This window comes from Leopardus geoffroyi, chromosome A3 (genome assembly GCF_018350155.1).
Source record: "Leopardus geoffroyi isolate Oge1 chromosome A3, O.geoffroyi_Oge1_pat1.0, whole genome shotgun sequence".
Taxonomy (NCBI): Eukaryota; Metazoa; Chordata; class Mammalia; order Carnivora; family Felidae; genus Leopardus; species Leopardus geoffroyi.
This window is the reverse complement of record NC_059336.1, coordinates 25,598,251-25,618,930: the sequence shown is the minus strand read 5'-3', so window position 1 is coordinate 25,618,930 and position 20,680 is coordinate 25,598,251. Positions and strand designations below refer to the sequence as shown.

The 20,680-nt window shown below is 43.3% G+C and overlaps 1 protein-coding gene across 2 annotated transcripts in view; it reads right to left on the bottom strand.

Moving 5' to 3' along the window:
• The window catches only part of CDK5RAP1 (CDK5 regulatory subunit associated protein 1), an 83,790-nt gene extending 67,656 nt beyond the window's left edge, over nt 1-16,134 (bottom strand). Inside the window, exons 1-7 of one of the 2 annotated variants that reach the window (XR_006703238.1) lie at nt 16,010-16,121; nt 12,881-13,195; nt 9,730-9,833; nt 8,939-8,973; nt 7,925-8,025; nt 5,138-5,348; nt 3,330-3,450 (exon numbers count right to left, since the gene is read on the bottom strand). Coding sequence is in view for 1 of the 2 variants with exons in the window: in XM_045444878.1 (XP_045300834.1) it covers nt 3,330-3,450; nt 5,138-5,348; nt 7,925-8,025; nt 8,939-8,973; nt 9,730-9,833; nt 12,881-13,172 (864 nt within the window). In the remaining variant the exon portion in view is untranslated. Of the gene's footprint in view, nt 1-3,329; nt 3,451-5,137; nt 5,349-7,924; nt 8,026-8,938; nt 8,974-9,729; nt 9,834-12,880; nt 13,196-16,009 lie in introns of both variants that reach the window. The other variant, XM_045444878.1, reaches the window with a different exon arrangement.
• Between the last annotated feature and the right edge of the window lie 4,546 nt (nt 16,135-20,680).

The following is a 20,680-nucleotide window of genomic DNA, read 5'->3' as shown; positions in this document are numbered from 1 at the left end:
TCCCTCCCTCTACCACTCATACTCTCTAAAAATAAATACATACATACATACATATTTTTGGACAATTAAGAAATTTTGAGGGGCATCTGGTTGGCTGAGTTATAAGAGCATGTGACTCTTGATCTCAGGATTGTGAGTTCAAGCCCCACATTAGGTGAAGAGATTACTTAAAAATAAACAAATAAACTTTAAAAAAGAGAAATTCTGAATATGAGTTACATATCATATAATATTAGTTGTTCAATTTTCTACATGTAATAATGGTATTATGAATGGAAAAACTCTTATTCTGAGAAGATGCATACTGAAATATACAGGGTTAAGAAGCCTGATATCTACAATTCAGCCTTGAAATGTTTCAAGAAAACATGTATTTATGCATATATAAAGACAGGAAGATAAAGCAAATATGACAAGTTTATCAACTGTGCTTACTGTACTAGACTTTCAAATTATCTGTTTGAAAACTTGCATTATAAAACTTCACTAAGAAAAAAAAGTTGCTATAAATAGACTATTTTTTTAACTTTATTTTGATGCAATTTCAAACTTACAGAAAAATTACAAGAATAGTAAAAAGAACTCCCATATACTCTTTGCCCAGGTTCACGGTTAACACTGCACACCATCTGCTTATCATTCACATGCTCACACTCAGATACACCCTCTCTCTGCACATACACATGCAAGCACATATTTTTCTGAGCCTTCTGAGAACAAGTTACAAACAACATGCTCTTTTGCCCCTAAATATCCACATACTATAAATCAAATTTTTAACAACGGTCCAAATAATGTCCTTTGTAACTTTCTTTAATTTGGTTTAACAATGGCATGACTAAGGGAGTGCCTTAATATTAGAGGTGACTAAACAATAATATTATATATTAATATTATATATTAATACTATATATTATATATTATGTTATATTGTTATATATATTATGTGTATATATTATGTATAATACATTATATTATGTATATTATATATATTACATATATAATATATAACAATATTATATGTATTATATATTTATATATAAACAATTAACATTAATATTACATATTAATATTATATTATAAAAATATATATATATATAAAACTAAGGAAAATACACACACATATAAAAAGATATTAAGGGCGCCTGGGTGGTTCAGTCTGTTAAGCATCCAACTCTTGGTTTCGGCTCAGGTCGTGATCTCGAGGTTCATGAGTTCGAGTCCCATGTCAGGCTCTGTGCTGATGACGTGGAGCCTGCTTGGGATTCTCTCTCCCTCTCTCTCTGCCTTCCCTGCTCACACACTCTGTCTCTCTCAAAATAAATAAACAAATTTGAAAAATAAATAAATAAAATAAATAAACAGAATGTCTCTATCCTGAAGAGTTCTGCTATGGTGGGAGAGGTGGAAGGGGAGAAGGAGACAACTGGAGACCAGGAAGCACTTGCAGAGGTGGGGTATGGAGAGCAGCCAGGGACCAAACAGGGAATCGAGAACTAAGGGATGGAGATGAGAAGAGAGCACTGCCAGACTGTAAGAAGAAACTGCTGACTAAAAACTGGAGCAGAGGCTAGCCTCCCACAGTTCCCGAGCCAAGCAAGGAAACAGGGAGACTCTAATGAAAGAAAAGCTCCATATTCCCACCTACTGTCCTCTTTTTCAGGGCTAGCAGATCCAGGCCTAGAGTTGGGGGAGAGACAAGCTCCCAATAGCAGGAAAATAGCAATTATCTCCCCTCTGGCCTCTGATGGGATTCACTACCCTCATCTGTTCTCTGTCCCTCAACTAGTGAGCTGGCTCTGTGATAAAATGAACAAGAGATATGGGAGGTTTCCTAGAATGGACAGATAAAGCATTCTCTGAAAATTTACTGAGTGCCAGGTAGTTTAAAAGCATTTAAACTGGGGTGTCTGGGTGGCTCAGTCAGTTAAGCGTTTAACTCTTGATTTTAACTCAGGTCATGATCTCACAATTCATGAGATTGAGCCCCATGTGGGGCTCTGCGCCAACAGCCCAGAGCCTGCTTGGGATTCTCTCTCTCCCTTTCTCTCTCTGCCCCTCCCCCACGCCCTCTTGGGTGCGTGTGTGCTCTCGTTCTCTCTCTCTCCCTCTCAACATAAGTAAACAAACATTAAAAAAGTTTTTAACTATGGGGGGGCTCAGTCAGTAGAGCATGTGACTTTTCTAATTTGAGAGTGAGAGTGACAGAGAGACAGAGAGAGAGAGAGAGAGAGAGAGAGAGAGAGAGAGAATCTTAAGCAGTCTCCATGCCCAGCATGGAGCCCAATGTGAGGGACTCAATCCCACAACCCTGGGATCATGACCTGAGCCAAAATCAAGAGTCTGATGTTTAACCGACTGAACCACCTAGGCGCCCCAAAAATGTGACTCTTGATCTTGGGGTTGGGAGTTTGAGCCCCATGCTGGGTATGGAGATTACTTTAAAAACAAAACAAAACTGGGGCGCCTGGGTGGCTTGGTCGGTTAAGCGTCCGACTTCAGCTCAGGTCATGATCTCACGGTCCATGGGTTCAAGCCCTGCGTCGGGCTCTGTGCTGACAGCTTAGAGCCTGGAGCCTGCTTCGGATTCTGTGTCTCCCTCTCTCTCTCTGCCCCTCCCCTGTTCATGCTCTGTCTCTCTCTGTCTCAAAAATAAATAAATGTTAAAAAAAAAAAAAAATTAAAAACAAAACAAAAAACCATTTAAATTAGGACAATCCTTCCAATAACCCAGAATGGAAGTTACTATTTTATCTTCTTTTCATAGATTAAGAAACTGTGTTTAAAAGAAGATAGTTAGGGAGTGCCTGGGTGGCTCAGTGGATTAAGCATCTGACTCCTGATTTCGTCTCAGGTCATGATCTCATAGTTTGTGAGTCTGAGCCTGGCATCAGGCTCTGCACTGACAGTGTGGAGCCTGCTTGGGATTCTCTCTCTCTCCCTTTCTCTGCCTCTCCCCTGCTCACACTCTGTTTCTCTCTCTCTCAAAATAAATGAACAAAACTTAAGAAGAAATTTTTTTTCATAAATAACTAAAAGAAGATAGTTACATGACCTGTGCCAGGGCACTAAACCAGAGAATGGTGCAGCCAGAATTCACACTCAGTCATCTGACTGTAAACTCATGCTCTCTGCATTCCATTGTGCTGCCTCTGAAGCAAACTTCACATGGGCAGCAAATCAAAGATGTTCAGCCAAGTATTTCTTCCTGGCCAGGTATGGTTCTAAACTTCTACAGCTCGGAGACAGCACAGGAAGCAAAACTAGAAAGGTTGTCCTCATTCTCCTAAAAACACACTTTTAAGATGAAAGCCAACAGAACTTTTCACCTGCTCAGAAAGCTTCCTCACTTCCTCTAGAATGGAAGCAACAGGCCGACTCCTCTCCCGGCCACGAGTGAAAGGGACGATGCAGTAGCTGCACATATTGTCACAGCCTCGCATGATAGACCTGGGGGAAAAGCACCAAAACTTAGTAAGAGGAATGGGACACCTGCTCCCACCCAAGGAGCAGGTCAGAGTTCCCTAGACGTTATCCTTTGGCTCTGAATCCTCTTGGCACCATATTCACACTGGACCAATCTGAGACATTTTTAAGGCAGACATTTTTTATCTTTAAAAACTAGTATCTAAGCACATGATATAAACCACATTGCAACTGGTAGATAGAGCAGTTACCCAGAGGAAGCACAGTGGTGAGGAAAAGGGTGCAGATGTACCAGGAGTATACCCCATAAATAGAAAACGTTTGAACTTCTTACATCTACACCAGAAAAATATATATATTATGAAGTGTGTATGGGGAGGAAAAACTTCAGATTTCTTTTTTATTTTTTTTTTTTATTTTTGCAGAGAGAGAGAGAGAAAGAGAGAGAGAGAGAGAGAAAGAGCACAAGTAGGGGAGGGGCAGAGAGAGAGGGAGACACAGAATCCAAAGCAGGCTCCAGGTTCTGAGCTGTCAGCACAGAGCCTGACATGGGGCTTGAACTCATGGACAGCGAGATCATGACCTGAGCCGAAGTTAGACACTCAACCGACTGAGCCACCCAGGCGCCCCTGAGAAACTTCAGATTTAAAACAGGAATTCATAGTTCTCACTCATTCCTGATCCAATTATTAGGTTTCTAAGTTAAATCACTCTCTTCCATTTGCATCCTGTATATGAAAACATTAATTTACCTTAAGAAAATAATTATGAATATCAAAGATGTTCACTGAAGAACTGTTAAATAAATGTTAGCTATTGTTTTTATTAAGCTTTCCAAGAAGTGTGGTATAGCCATTAAAATGACAGAGGTTGACAAACTTTCTATAAGAAACAGACAGTAAATATTTCAGGCTTCGCAGACCACACGGTCTGTGTCACGATTACTCAATTCTGCTACTGTAATGGCAAAACCAGCCACAGATAATATATAAACAAATGGTAAGGCTCTATTTCAGTAACTTCATTTACAAAACACAGGCTGTAATTTTTTTTTTGCCTATTTGTCAATCTCTGTTATAGAAAATTTAATTACATAAAATTAAAATATTTCACCATTTAAAGTAAGGTTATAAAACCAAGTATATCAAGAGCCCATTTTTACAACTAAACACAGGTACAAAGCATACACACACAGGAAAGGACAGGAGTAATATAGCAAAATGATACCAGTGTTCATCATTAGGTGGTTGGAATATAGGTGACTCTTACTTTCCTCTTTATGTTTTTTTTTTTTTATCTTTTCCACGTATTCTTCAACAAATATGAACTATTTTGTCACCAGATTTTACTACTTTATTTCAGTTAAAGTTCAGGGGAAGAAAAAAAGGAATAAGAAAGCTGAAGATATTTTCCTAAGTAAAAAATTAGAATACAGAAAGAATGGTAGGAAAGATCCCATATTACATGTATGAATGGATATGGAAAGAACACTCCTAAAAGGACTATACAAGAAACTACTAACATGGCTGCCTCTGAGGTGGCCTACAAGACCGGGGAGAAGAGATGTGAAGGAGTCTGACTTTATCAGTTTTTTGTTTTTTATGTTTTGTCCTATATGCATGTATTAATTTGCTTTAGTGTAGCAAAATTAACATTATTTTAAGAGTGAGAAAGGAGAAGTTCACTCCCTGTCTCTTGGGCAGTGTCTTACACGAAGGCTGATGTAGCACTGGGGCTTGTCTGGACTGGCATGACATCAGCATAGGTCTCATCTAGAGAGAGCAGCACATTGGCAGCTTGTTGACCTGACTCGGCAACAGCCAGCAGCCGAGGAAGGTCCCGATAGGCATCTGGACCAGCCAAAATATCCACCATTTTCTCCTTGTTGAGGATCTCCTCCTTCAATCTCTCAGCCATGCAGCCTGAGGAAGGAAAACAAAATTAAGTACCCATTCACAAATGCATCTGGTCTCGTGGTTTCTTCTCAGTACACATTACCTCCAGCTACATTCAGAGACCAGGGCACAGAAACTTCTCTAAGAGTTTAGCATCATCATTCCCCAAATTTGCCCAATTCTTCCATAGCACTGGAACCTGCATCTTCCTATATGAGAAAACCAAAGGAAGCAAGCAACTAAAGAAATCAATTAAATGCTCAGAAAAAAATTAAGCCATCATCCAGGGGCACCTGGGTGGCTCAGTCAGTTAAGGGTCTGACTCTTGATTTCTTCGGTTGAAGTCATGATCTCATGGTTTCATGAGTTTGAGCCTCTCATTGGGCTCACTGCTGTCAGCACAGAGCCCGCTTTAGATCTTCTGTCCTCCATCAATCTGCCCCTCCCTCTCTCCCTCTCTCAAAAATAAACATTAAACAAAAAAAACAAAAAAACCTATTCTTGGTTATACACCTATGTTCATAGCAGTATCATTCACAATAGCCAAAAGGTAGAAGCAACCCTAGTGTCCATCAACAGATATGGTGTATACATAAAATGGAATATTATTCAGCCTTAAAAAAGGAAGGAAATTCTGATATATGCTACAATATGGATGAATCTTGAAGACATTGTGCTAAATGAAATAAGCCACTCACAAAAGGACAGATATTCCATGATTCCACTTGTATGAGTTACCGAGAATAATCAAATTCATAGAGGCAGAAAGTACAATGGTAAGTTGCCAGGAGCTAAGGTGAGAAGGGAAATGGGAAGTTATTTAATGGGTAGAGAGTTGCAGTTGGGGAAGATGAAAAAGTTCTGGAAATGGATGGTGGCGATGGATGTACAACAATATGAATAAACTTGAAGCCACTGAACTGTACATTTTAAAAAAGAGCTCAGGGGCGCCTGGGTGGCGCAGTCGGTTAAGCGTCCGACTTCAGCCAGGTCACGATCTCGCAGTCCGTGAGTTCGAGCCCCGCGTCAGGCTCTGGGCTGATGGCTCGGAGCCTGGAGCCTGTTTCCGATTCTGTGTCTCCCGCTCTCTCTGCCCCTCCCCCATTCATGCTCTGTCTCTCTCTGTCCCAAAAACAAAATAAAAAACGTTGAAAAAAAAAAAATTAAAAAAAAATAAAAAAGAGCTCAAATGATAAATTTCATGTTACCTATATTTTACCACAATAAAAAAAACAAAGTATTGGGGGGATTTCTGAAATTCCTAACAAAGATATAGCCAGGGGCTTCTATAATGAAGGAACTGAAATGAAACAAAACATTTCAGGGGCACCTGGATGGGCTTAGTTAGATCAGCGTCCAACTTCAGCTCAGGTCATGATCTCTCAGTTCGTGGGTTTGAGCCCCGCATCGGGTTCTATGCTGACAGCTCAGAGCCTGGAGCCTATCTGGGATTCTGTGCCACCTTCTTTCTCTGTCCCTCCCCAGCTCACACTCAGTCTCTCTCTGTCTCTCAAAAATACATAAACATTAAAAAATAAAAAATAAAAAAAGAAACAAAACATTTCAGCTAGATCAGAGCTGTCCAACAGAACTTCCTCAAATGATAGAAATATTCTTTATCTGTGCTGTCCAAAATGGTAGCCACGAGTCAAGTGTGACTACTGAGAAGTCAATATGTGGCTAGTGAGAGTGAAACAGTAAATTTTAATATTATTTAATTTTAGCTAAATTTAAATAACCACATGTGGCTAGCGGCTACCATACTGGTCAGTGCAGATCTAGATCCTCACTTGGCTCTACTTCAGGAGTCAAGACGAAAGGTGCCTACACTTTAAATTCATTTTGTTCCTTCAGACGCCAAACTCTCTCCTATCCATAACTCTGCCACCATCAGCCCCATTAAACTCTAACAAGGACAGACCATATATTCTGAGTACCCATGACTTCAAGGCACTATGGAAAGCCCTTTTTATGAGCTTTAGCTTATTTCATGCTACAGCCTTTGACAACAAATACAAAAGTTACATGGGACGCATGACATTTCTTCAAACGCTGGGAATCCAGCATCTAACGGAAACCCTAGCATACAAAGCTACATGAAGGGGCACCTGGGTGCTCGTCACTTGAGCATCCGACTCTTGATCTCAGCTCAGGTCATGATCTCAAGGTTCATGGGATCAAGCCCAACATCAGGCTCTGCATTGACAACACAGAGCCTGCTTGGGATTCTCTCTCCCCCTCCCCCTCTCTGCCCCTCCCCAATTTGCACGTGTATGCACTCTCTCTCTCAAAATAAACAAATAAACTTAAAAAAAAAAATTTCAGGGCACCTGGGTGGCTCAGTTGGTTATGCATCTGACTTCAGCTCAGGTCATGATCTCACAGCTTGTGAGTTCAAGCCTTGCATCGGGCTTTTGTGCTGACAGCCCAGACCCTGGAGCCTGCTTCAGATTCTGTGTCTCTGTCTCTCTCTGTCTTTCCCCTGCTTGCATACTGTCTCTCTTTCTCTCCCCAAAAATCAATAAACATAAAAAAAAAAAATTTTTTTTTAATTTTCATGGAGCCCAAGTATCAAAACACAAAATCTCCAAATTACCGGATACCTAGAATCCCAATCCTCAGAGGCACTCGGGAGCGGAGCCGTTTTGTCTTCAGGGCTTTAAGCTGATGTAAACGATTCCAGATGGTCTGTTCAGCCTTCTCCCTACAAAGATCAAAAGAGGTATAACTGAACCTGAAAATCAACTATACCACAAGCTAAAAGAGTGGGGCAACGGAAATAAAATCAAAAGAAACTTCAACCCTTTAAATGAATATCTACCTTTTAAGTTAAGGGAAGACAGGCAGGGAGCCAACTGAAGAAGCACCACTTGCTACAATTCACCATTCCCACAATGACACCCTTCCTGCATATCTCCACACCTGACAAGCCTTTATGTCAAACTCAGAATCTACTTCACAAAGCCTCGTAGAGTCTGTCCGCCCTTTAACTGCCTTATAACTATACTTTGCCCTATACTTAGCAACTTCTCTTTTATTGTTTGATTTTTTATATAGTGCTTTCTGCCAGATGTTAGAGCTATTTGTGTCTCTGCTTTAGTTCCCATATCAGACTAAGCTCCTTAAAGCAAGGCTCCATGGAGGAGGGTTCATTTCTGAATCTCCCAAAGCCATCTAGTTCAGTGTCTTACAGCAGAAACACCCCCAACAAAAATGCTGGATTCCATTAACACTAAGGAAACACTAACACAAATGTGCCTTGTACACAGAAACAAAGTAAGAAACAGAATATGTTTACTTCCGATGGATGCCACCCATCTCCGTTCAGAAGAACCCTGTCCCCGGCCACTGACTGCACCCTAACCCTCATGATGCTACATCCTAAACAAGTGCCATTACCTGCATGAGAAACCTTAGGAAAAGCTGGGTGCCTCAACATACTCCTCATCTATAAAATGGGTTTGATTATAGCACCTACCCCATAGGGTGGTTGTGAGAATTAAATCAGTGTATGTATAGTGCTCAGCACGAGACAGGATACACAGCACGTGCTCGGCAAATGTCAGCCCAGTTCCATCAAAACACGTTCGCTCTCTAGGTAAAGAACAAACTCCCACCTGATAGAACATGTGACAAGGAGGATCACATCAGCCTGAGTGGAAAAATAGGAAAAAAAGGGAAAATTACAATCTCTGAAATCTGCCTTGTAGAATCACTACCCACAGCTTTTTCTTTCCTATTATTCCTACTACTGTGGTAAAAACATACATAAAATTTACCATTTTAACCATTTTTAAGTGTACAGTTCAGGAACATTAAGTACATTCACACTATTGTGCAATCATTACCACCATCAAGCTCCAGAATCATTTCATATTCCCCAACTAAATCTCCTCTGTTGGGTTCAGAGATTAAACACTAACTCCTCCGTTCCCCTCCACCTCACAGCCCATTTTTAACCTAGATCCTTGCCTAAAAATGAGCACCACCATAAAAGTTTCAAAAATAACCAGAACAAAAATACACCTTAGTCCCATGCTACACACTTTACTCAAGGAAACCCACTCTCACCAGGCCATACCCTGTTTCTAAAGCTGTATCTAAGTCCTGGCACAGGGGCGCCTGGGTGGCTCAGTTGGTTGGGCGACCGACTTCAGCTCAGGTCATGATCTCACGGTCCGTGAGTTCAAGCCCCGCGTCGGGCTCTGTGCTGACAGCTCAGAGCCTGGAGCCTGCTTCGGATTCTGTGTCTCCCTCTCTCTCTGACCCTCCCCCGTTCATGCTCTGTCTCTCTCTGTCTCAAAAATAAATAAACATTAAAAAAATAAAAATTAAAAAAATAAGTCCTGGCACAAATGCAGAGTCTCATCCAGGCCCAGGAAACAAGGGAAGCAGAAACCCCACGTACCTCTTGGAGGTTCCTGGTGCGCAGGTAGCCACTCTTCTGTAAGACAGACCAGGCTATCTCTGTGTCATTCACATTCATCTGACAGCCATAGGTCTCCAGGTAGACTGCAATGAGAGGAGGATTCCACAGTAGGCAGACTAAAAGGGACCGTATGTCTCAAAAGGTCTCTTTCCCAAATGCCCCAGAAACATCTGAGGCAACCAGTTATCCAAGTCCCCTGTTGCCTCAATTCTAAGATACCATTAACTGCCAGAGGTACTGCCAAATTAACAACAGCCTTTCAGAACAAAAGAAATACTGCAATACATACATACATAATTACAGGCCATGTCATTTAAAATACAGGGGAAACATGCACCTGAGAATCAAGGCAACGTGGTTATAAAAACAGAAAAGGGAGGACTAGCTGATAGTGTTGATTATCAACTTAGGGGGAAAAAATTTTTTTTTAAGTAGGCTCTATGCCCAGTGTGGAGCCCAACACAGGGCTTGAACTCACAACCCGGAGATCAACACCTGAGCTGAGATCAAGAGTCAGAGGCTAAACCAAGTGAACCGCCCAGGCGCCCCAAAAATAAATTTAAATCCATTACACTCCTCCTTCTCAAAACAAGGTTCTCCAACCTCTGAAAATAACAACAATGGCAGGAGGATACACAAAGCCACAAAATAAAAATGAGGTAACTTCCTACTACAAACAAACTACAAACTACAAACATACATCTCAAATGAAAGCAAGCATTGTGGCACCTGGCTGGCTCAGTCAGCAGAGCATGGGACTCTTGATCTCCAGGTGTAAGTTTGAGCCCCAGGTTGAAGTAGAGCCCACGATGAAGTAGAGATTACTTAAAAATAAAACCTTTAAAAAAAAAAAAAAAAAGTATGGCTGTATTATGACATAAAACACATTTGCATAAAGCTTCTTTTTTAATGTTTATTTATTTGAGAGACAGAAAGCATGTGAGCAAGTGTGCAGGAGAGGCAGAGAGAAAAAGGGAGAGGGAGAATCCAAAGCAGGCTCTGCACTGTGAACACAGGGTCCAACACAGGTCCCAAACTCGCGAACCATGAAATCATGACCTGAGCTGGAATCATGAGTGGGATGCTTAACCAACTGAGCCACCCAAAGCTTTCACAACATCAAAGGGTGCCTGGGTGGCTCAGTCCATTAAGCGGTTAAGCGTCAGACCCTTGGTTTCGGCTTAGGTAATGATTTCATGGTTCATGAGATAGCATGGGGCCTGCTTGGGATTCTCTCTCTCTTCCTCCCTCTCCACCCCTCCCCTGGCTGCACTCTCTCTCTCTCAAAATAAATAAATAAACTTAAAAAAAAAAAAATAGGAACATCAATTTCACACTCTGGCAAGCCCTTTCAAACTAAATTCCTCTATCAACCCCTGCCTCCACCGGCAATCTTTAATCCACAGACCCAAATAAAGTCAAAATGAAGTTAAAAGTTGATGACAAAAAATCCTATGAAAACCAACAGAAAACAGCAGTAATTTATAAAAGAAAGAAACATCAGGTTTTGGGTTTTTTTTAATGCTCTTTGGCTCACTTTCCTTGTCTAAAAAAAGAGGACTAGTGGGTGTGTGGGTGGCTCAGCAGGTTGAGGCTCAGGTCATGACCTGACTTTGGCTCAGGTCATGATCTCACAGTTCCTGGGTTTGAGCTACATTGGGCTGCGTGTTGACAGCTTGGAGCCTGCTTCAGATCCTCTGTCTCCCTCTCTCTCTGCCCCTCCCCCACTTGTGCTCGCTCTCTCAAAAATCAGTAAACATTTAAAAAGAAAAAAAAAAAAAAAGAGACTACAAAATACCTAGCAGGAGTCATAAGATGTACACACTCCTTGATTTACTAATTCAACTCCTTGATATTTACTCTGAAAAAAAAGGTCTTAGAATATATACACCCACTTATATGTATATGTGTGTGTGTATATATACAAAGATACATATTATAGCATTACTTATAAAAACTTTTGAAACAACCTAATGTCCTACTATAGGGAACAGGTACATCATAGTACAGCACAATGTAGTATTTTGTACCAATTTTTAAAAATTTGATTATGAAGACTGCAGTATTTACAAAAGTGTCAAATGAAAACATCAAGTTACAAATGATTTGTGCTATATGATTGCAACCAAATCTTTTAAGAATTATGGAAGGAGGGGCACCTGGGTGGCTCAGTTAAGCATCCAGCTCTTGATTTGGCTCAGGTCATGATCTCGCAGTTTGTGGGACAGAGCCCCCCATCCAGCTCTGCACTAACAGCATGGAGCCTGCTTGAGATTCTCTCTTTCCCTCTCTCTCTCTGCCCCTGCCCTGTTCACGCACACACACTTTCTCCCTCTCTCTCTCTCTCTCTCTCTCTCTCTCTCAAAATAAACAAGCAAACAAACAGTTAAACATTTGGAAAAAAAAGAATTATAGAAGGAAATATTTTTTTTGAAACAGAGCAAAGGGGGAGAGATCTGGTTGCCCTTCAATGTCTCTTCAAACTTGTTTTTTATTTTTTCAAACTTTTTTTTTAAAAGGCATTTTGGGACACCTGGGTGGCTCAGTTGGTTAAGCGTCTGACTTCTACTCAGGTTATGATCTCGCGGTTTGTGAGTTCAAGCCCTGCATCAGGCTCTCTGGTCAGCAAAGAGCCAGCTTTGGATCCTCTGTCTCCCTCTCTCTCTGCCCCTCCCCGACTAGTTCTCTCTCTCCCTGTCTCTCTGTCTCTCTGTCTCTCCCAATAAACTTTAGAAAAAAGAAAAAGAAAAAAGGAAAAGGTATTTTAACTGACTGTATAGTGTTTCTCAGAAAACCTTTATTGAAGCATAAAAAGTGAATTTCTACAGCACCAATAGCGAAAGGTGCCTTATGACTTAAGACGATCTAAAAATCAGAACAGAGACTATAGGGTTTCCAAGAGTAACCAAAGAGAGGACTCCCCAGGACTTCCACCCCTAGTCACATGGACCAAAAGTATGTTTCTTTATATTAATGTTACTTGATAAAGTCTGACAATTCCATAAGCCAGCAGCCTTCCCATACTATTAACCCTGCAGAGCCAGGTCTGCAATAAAAGAACAATTAAGAATCAGGAATGTTGGAAAGGAGCACAGCAGAAGTCCAAAGAGAAAAGAAAAATAAAACCAACCTTTTCTCTGCCTCCCAGAAAGTTCATCCACTGTGAGATAGGGGGGTGGGTCCTCCACATCAGGCTTCTCTTGAGGATCTAAAGCACTTGTTAAAAAATGCTGAAAAGTCGGGCCAGCAGCCAGCCTAGAGCTGAAATCCTTCCGAACTCCATTTTCCTGCTGCCTCTCTGGACTGGGACATGTGGTGCCGTGGACACTACTCTGTGCCCTGCAGGTCCTGAGCAGCAGCCAGGTCACAGAAGCCAAGGGGCCCCATCTCTGTGCTTGCAGGACACATTGTAAAGGATGCATGGCACTAAACCAACAGCCAAAGCCTGCAAAAGAAGAACAGTATCGCCAATGTTTACTAACATGACATATAGGGCAACGCTATAAGCACTTCCAGTGTATTAATACATTTAATACACAAAAACCCAAGAAGATACTCTTAATATTATCCCTATTTTACAGGTTAAAAACAAAAAACAAAACAAAACAAAAAAACTGGGGCAACTTACCCAAGATCACACAAAGGGATGCCAGAGATAAGATACAAATCCAGGCAATTTTCAAAACAAAAGGGTGGTAGAGAGAGGAGATGGTGTGACAAAATAACAAAGTAGCACCTTGTGCTAGGAACAGTTTCAAGGGCTTTCCATGTAATAATGCATTAAATCTTCACAGCAATCCTTGGCAAAATAGACAATAGACACCATTGTTACCCCATTCAGAGATGAGGAAACAGACATAGAGAGGCTAAGGAACTTACCTAAGCTCCACCTAAGCAACAGAGCCAGGACTCAAATGAAGGTCTATAGGACTACAAAGCCGGCGCTCCTAGCCACCTTGCTACAATGCCTGTTTCTATGAAAACCACTGTCTAAAGGCATCTTCCTTTGAGTTCCTTCAAATGGTAAGTATCTAACATGAGGCACCATGTCTGATCAGTGACTCCTCCCACCCTCCAAGAATCTCAAATTGCTGCCTTCAAAGTTCCTACCCAGGCCCTCTCACACACAGCTGGGGGGATGGAATATTGCAAATCTTTATACAGGGTGATTTGCCACTTTCCATGAAAATTACACAAACACTTTGACCAAGCAGTTCCATTCCTAGATATTTATCCTACAGATGCAGTTCCATTCCTAGATATTTATCCTACAGATACAGTCTTACATGTACAAAATGCCCCATGTATAAAGATATTCAATGCAGCAGTGTTTCTAATAGCAAAGGAATGGAAAAGATCTAAATGCCATCAAAAGGGAACTAGTTAAATAAGACATGGTACATCCTTACAATGGAATAAAATGCAACTGTTGGAAAGTAAGGCTGAATCCATACATGACAAAAACAAGGAAGCACAGTGTTCAATAGTACCTATAATATGCTGTACTTTAATCTGTGGGGGAAGGAAGGCAATATTAAGGTACACACTTATAAATGAACATAGTATCTACAGAATGCATAAGAAACAGTGGTTGCGGGCACCTGGGGGGCTCAGTTGGTCGAGTGTCTGATTTCGGCTCAGGTCATGATCTCACTGTCCGTGAGTTCGAGCCCTGGGTCAGGCTCTGTGCTGACAGCTCAGAGCGTGGAGCCTGCTTTGGATTCTGTGTCTCCGTCTCTCTCTGTCCCTCCCCCATTCGCTCTCTTTCCTTCAAAAATAAATAAACATTAAAAAAAAAATTTTTTTTTTTTAAAGAAACAGTGGATGCCTCCCAGAAGTAACCTAGATGACTCAAAGTATGAGATGGAGACATTCTTTCTACCACATGTCCTTAACGGACTTCAGACCCCTTCAGGGTCTCCAGCCTGACTGCCTCACTCCAGTCATACCAGACATTTCTGTACTGATCTTCACTAGCTTCTAGGCTTTTATACACACTGTTCTCTCTGCCCAGTATATCTTCTATATATTTACTGAGCCAACTCCTATGCTTTTAGATCTGTTTCCTCCTAGAAGCCTGTATCCTCAAAGTCTAGGCTGGGGTCCTCCTCTGGGTTCCCGAAGCCTCCTTCTAATCTCTATCTCAAGACTCATCACACTCTGCTGTTAGTTACTACTTACACTTCTGCCATCCCTTACAGGCAGACAGGTTCCTAAAAGCAGGGAACAAATCTCATTCATTTCTACATTCTCAGCATCTCCCATTCAGTAACTGACTCCTGGCAGGAGCCGTACGTGTAAAATGAGCAGATGTGGCCGATGACCTCTCTCACTTGATCACCTGCCATATAGGCTACCCGCACTTCAGGCAGGAGCAATGCTAAGCTACATTCAAGTATCAGAGAACAGCAGTCTTTTAGAGAGAGCTGTAAAGTCACTCTTTTCTGCCCCTTACTTGTTGTGTGACCTTGGGCAAGTCAAATTCCCATCTCTGAGCTGCCAATTCCACATCTGTAAAATAAGGATTCAAAGCAGTACCTGTGTCCCAGAGGTGTTGTGACAATTAAAGAAATATTAAAAACCCAACTTGGCTTACAGTAAGTCTTCAATAACTGCACATTTGCAGCCCACACTCCCTTTCCTGGGAGGTACAGAGCAATACAGTTAAAAGCATGAGCTCTGGAGTCGTAGTCTGACCCACATGCTGCCTAGCCAGGTAACCTTGGGCACCTGGGGTGCTTCTTAAACTCGGAGGGCTTCCATTTCTCAATAGCACCCATCTCTGCGAATGCTGGGGGGATCAAATGTGATAACGTAAGCAAAATGTCTGCAGAACACAATGTAGGGGCTGGGGGGGGCGGGGCTCAAAAACTGGTAGTCGCCAATAACGTTAAGACGGCAACCTCACTTCAACAAAAGTGAACATAAACGATAAACATCCCAAACATTTTCTTGTGTGGTTACCAGGCTTCGGGCGCGGTGCTTAGCCCTTCCCATGGATTACAGTATTTAATCCTCACAGCAGCAGCGTAGAGCAGGTTCTATCATCCCCGCTTCACAGGTGAAGAGGCTAACGCTTGGGGGCAAGGAGGGGTGACTTGCCCAAGGTCACAGGCGAGCAGGCAGCGGAGCTGGGGCGCGAACCCCGACAGCCTGACTCCAGGGCCCGCGCCATCTCCCTTTGAACGCCGCGCACCTGCGGGGCCCCGCCGCCCTCCTGCCCCAAACACTGGCCACCTCCGCCGCCCCGGCCGCTCACCTCCCGCAGCCCGAAAACCCAGCAACCGGCAACAGGAGCTGCCCTCAGGCGGCCTGGACCCCCACCTCCGCCTTCCGCCGCCGCGGAGCGCGCGCACAAGCGACTTCCGGTCCGCCTCGGCTTCCGTCCCAGACGGTGCACCGGAAGCGCCTCCTCCTGTGCTGGCCGGGTGGTTCCCGGCTCCCGGCTCCCGGCTCCCGGCTCCCCACATCCCCGCCCCCCGCCTTGGGGAACCGCTGCGGTGCTGACCTGTCTGCTTGCCCCTAGTTGGCCTGCGGTAACCCAGCGCTTGGAATGGAGTGAGTGCGAGTTAATGTGCCCTAAATGTAAAATATACACCGGAGGGGCGCCTGGGTGGCTCGCTGGGTTAAACATACGACCCTTGATTTTGGCTCAGGTCACGATCTCTCTATGGATGAGATGGAGCTCGGCATGGGGCTCTGCGCTGTCATAGCCTCTGCTTGGGATTCTCTCTGTCTCTCTCTCTCTGCCCCCCCCCCACCCCTTAAAATAAATAAACTTTTTTTAAAAAAATACACAGCGGGTGTGGAAGAAAGACTGCAAAATATCAACCATTTTTATGTTGATTACGTGTTAAAATAATATTTGGGATATACTGGGCTAAATAAACATAATTTAAATTGTTTCTTTTTACTTTTTTAAGTTTATTTATTTATTTTGGGGGAGAGAGGGAGAGACAGAATACCAAGCAGCCTCCGCGCTGTTAGCGCAGACCCCACGCAGTCCTCAGTCTCAGGAACTGTGAGATCATGACTTGACCTGAGACAGTCTGGCCTTTAACCGGCTGAACCACCCAGGCGCCCCTCTTTTTACTTTTTTACTGTGGCTACTGGGAAGTTTTAAATTGTATATTGGCTCAGTCCGTTAAGCGACTAACTTCCGCGCAGGTCATGATCTCATGGTTTGTGGGTTTGCTGCTGTCAGTGCAGAACCTGCTTCAGATCCTCTGTCCCCGTCTGTCTTCCCCTCCTGCCCCTCCTCTCTCTCTCCCTCTCGCTCTCTCCCACTCCCTCTTTCTCCCAAAAATAAATAAATAGTTGAGCCTCCAACTTACACTTAGGTCGTGATCTCACAGTTTGTGAGTTCAAGCCCCACATCAGGCTCACTGCCATCAGCCTGTCAGGGCAGAGCCCACTTCAGATCCTCTGTCCCCCTCTGTCTGCCCCTCTCCCGCTTACACTCTCCCCCAAAATTAATATTTTTAAAAAATAATAAATGTTTAAAGAATAATTTGTATACATGGCCCACATACTCTTTCTATTGGACAGCGCTGTGCTAGAGGTTAAAGACTTCCCATTGCCATTCCAGCCTGAACCCCCACCCTGAGAGGGTGGTTACAGATCCATAGTTCGGCTGCCTACAGGGACACGTCCTCTTGGGTATCTAATGACCGACTCTACCTTAATACAGAACTCTTCATTTCCACACTCACATCCTCACCCAAAACTTGTTCCTTGCCAGGGTAGCCCATCTCAGTACATGACCCAACCATCCTCCCAGTTGTACTAGGAGAAATTGAAATGGGCCATTTTTGTTTCCTCTCCCTCAACCTCCAGATTCAATCCGTCAGCAAGTCCTGCCAGCTCTAACTCAAAAATGTCTCAGGGCACCTGGGTGGCTCAGTGGGTTGGGCGTCTGACTTTGGCTCAGGTCATGATCTTACTGTGAGTTCCAGCCCCACATCAGGCTCTGTGCTGACAGCTCAGAGCCTGGAACCTGCTTCGGATTCTGTGTCTGCCTCACTTTCTTCTCCTCCCCTGCTCATACTCTCTCACTCTCAAAAATAAATAAACATTTTAAAAATGTCTAAAATTTACCCACTTCCTGTGCTACAACTCTAGCCCAGGCCACCAACATCTCATCAGAAACTACTGCAATAGCCAGCAAAGTTTCCTTGCTTCTGCCCTTGCCTTTGTCGCCTACAGACTATTTCCCATACCGAGCCTAACAGAATTTGTTGGTTTGTTTGTGTTTTATTGGCTAAGATCATGCCATTCCTCTGCTGAAAACTCTGGGTAGCTTGTCATTGCCATTGCAATAAAATCCAGATTTCCTACCATGTCCTAGGGCCTGCATGACCTGGCCTCTGCTTACTTTTACTTCCCCAACTTACTTCTAACATGTTCTCTCTAGTTGACTACATCTCAACTCTGTAACTTTATTTTGCTCCTTTCAATAAATACTCCAAGCACATGTTTATGTCAGAGTCTACTTAACAATTATCTTTCTGGAATGCTTTTTCCCAAAATTGTTTCTTGGCTGGTCCCTTCTCATTCTTCAGGTCTCAGCTTAAATATCAGCTCTTCAGAGAGGCCCTCCCTGACCACTCCATATAACCTGCTCCCATCACTATCCCATCATTTTCTTCACGGTACTTGTCACTATCCAAAATGATGGCATTATTTATTTACTTGCCATTGCCTGAGAGCAGGGATACATTCTGTCTTGTCCGTTGCAACATCCCCAAGATCTAGCAGAGAGTCTAACTCATGGAAGAGCTTAATAAATAGTTGTTAAATGAATAAATGATTGCGTTGTGTTTTAGTCGGGGTTCTCCAAAAACAGACCCTGAGACAAGGATTTGAATGCAGGTAGGAGGTCTCAGGAAACATTGACAGGGTAGTCAGGGAAGGAGACAGGGTAGGGGAGATGGCCAATAAAGAATGTTACCATGGTGGCCATCTGGGGCTTAATTCTGTTGGGGAGTTCTGGGAAACCGTGTAGCACACATACCTCAGAATTATTACACCCAAGAGGAGAGGAAGCTAGACTAGTTATATGCCAGCAGTCATGGTAGAAAGATGCTCCTATGTATATTAGTTCCTCAGCACTTCAGCTCTGTCTGGGCAAGGAGATCTGTGGTTTGGAAGAAAGTCCTGTGTCGATAAGGCACTGGCCCCAACACTCCGAACTGTAAGGCTCTGGGGGCCCTGACAGCCCCCGCTGCAATGACTTCTCTAACTCCTCACTCGAACTCTATGAGGTTATTATTAGCGCACTTTAAGGCAAGAAAAGTGAAAATACAAAAGGTGATCACATGCTGAAGCTCACACAACTACTGCACAGCAGAACTGGGATCCACCCACAGGCCGGGCTGATCCCAAAATGCTATTCTTACCACTGACTGACTAAGTGAAAGTCAGACTGGCTGGGTTCCCATTGAGGTTCTGACACTTACCATGATAGTCAAGGCCAAGTTAGTCATCCCTGCTGATTCCCAGTTTCTTTGCCTATTAAGTGGCTGCCATGTAGAGAATACACTGCTTTGGGGGTAAGAGGATGAAGAGGCAAATAAGGAGAGCATTTAGGAGGCTGTGGCAGTTGCCCAAAGACTGGAGTCTCGGACCATCGTGCTGTCTTGGGCGGTGAGGATGATGGAAACAAACCTGGATTTCAGGAGTTTGGGATATACTGGAATTAAGCTCACACTGTCTACTTAGATGACTGCTGGCTACCAATTCAGTCAAAAATACAAAGGCAAACACAGGCTGAAAACCGTATCATGGTTCTTGATTTTGACTGTGGTTCTCCAAATAACCTAGAATGTGATCTGATCATTTGGGGTAACTATCAGTGTTATGAAAGTATACCAGAATTCCTGGAAAATGCTTAAACTCTACAGACAAGTCCCTGGATACTCTGGGATCTAAATACTCCAGTTAGAAAAATATTCAGGTTTACTGTCAAGTTGCAAAGGGAAGATGTCCTGTCCTAATATGGCCATGGAGCAGGGGACACAGGGGCACCGGTGCCACACAGAGCCCCACCATGGTGGCAGCGTCTATATCCCAGTGTGAGTTCTTTTGAGAGAGGAAGCCTTCACACTGCCACGGGTGGACAATGACCTTTATCCTTCCCTGGTGACACCCCCAGCCAAGCCCAGCTTATAATAGTCAAACTTCAGTGAGCATGCAGCCCCAGGAGCATGAAAATAAATGCTTGTGGCTGTGGCCCCTGAGGCTGGGTATTTTTTTCCACAGCATTATTGCAACAAGAGCTGAATTTTAGCATATTCCTTTAGATTAACACCAGCTTCCGTGTCTCTTGGCGAGAGAAACCTCCTGTAAACCCCTAGAGTAGGTCAGGTCCCCGCTGGCCCCTCTGTTATTTCCACGTCTGCCCAATCTGAATCACACATTTGATTGTGGGAGATCCTACTGAATTTCTGTTGCCTGTGCATGGGGACCTGTCAGTCTTAACTGCTTAGTCCAACACAATAGCCACCAGCCACACCTGGCTACTGAGCACTTGATATACAGCTAATTTAATTGTCATAAGCACACTCAAGCAGCCCTATGGTTAGGCCCAGGTGGTGAGGAACTGGGGCTGCCTTCCCACAGCCACATGTGTGAGCATTGTCAGAAATGGGTCCTGTAGCCCCAGTCAAGCTGTCACATGAGTGCAGCCCCAGCCAATACCTTGATTGCAACCTCGTAAAAGCCCCTGAGTCAAGAACATCCCAGCTTAGCCTTTCACATATTCCTGATCCACAGAACCTGAAAAATAATAAACATTCACTGTTTTAAGCTGTTAGATTTGGGGGTCATTTGTCACACAATAACAGATAACAAATAGACTTTCTTTATGGCCCTGTGGTTAAAGTCTGCTCTCCTCCAGAGAAAGGAGTCCCACTCCTGGGTCTGGTCCATC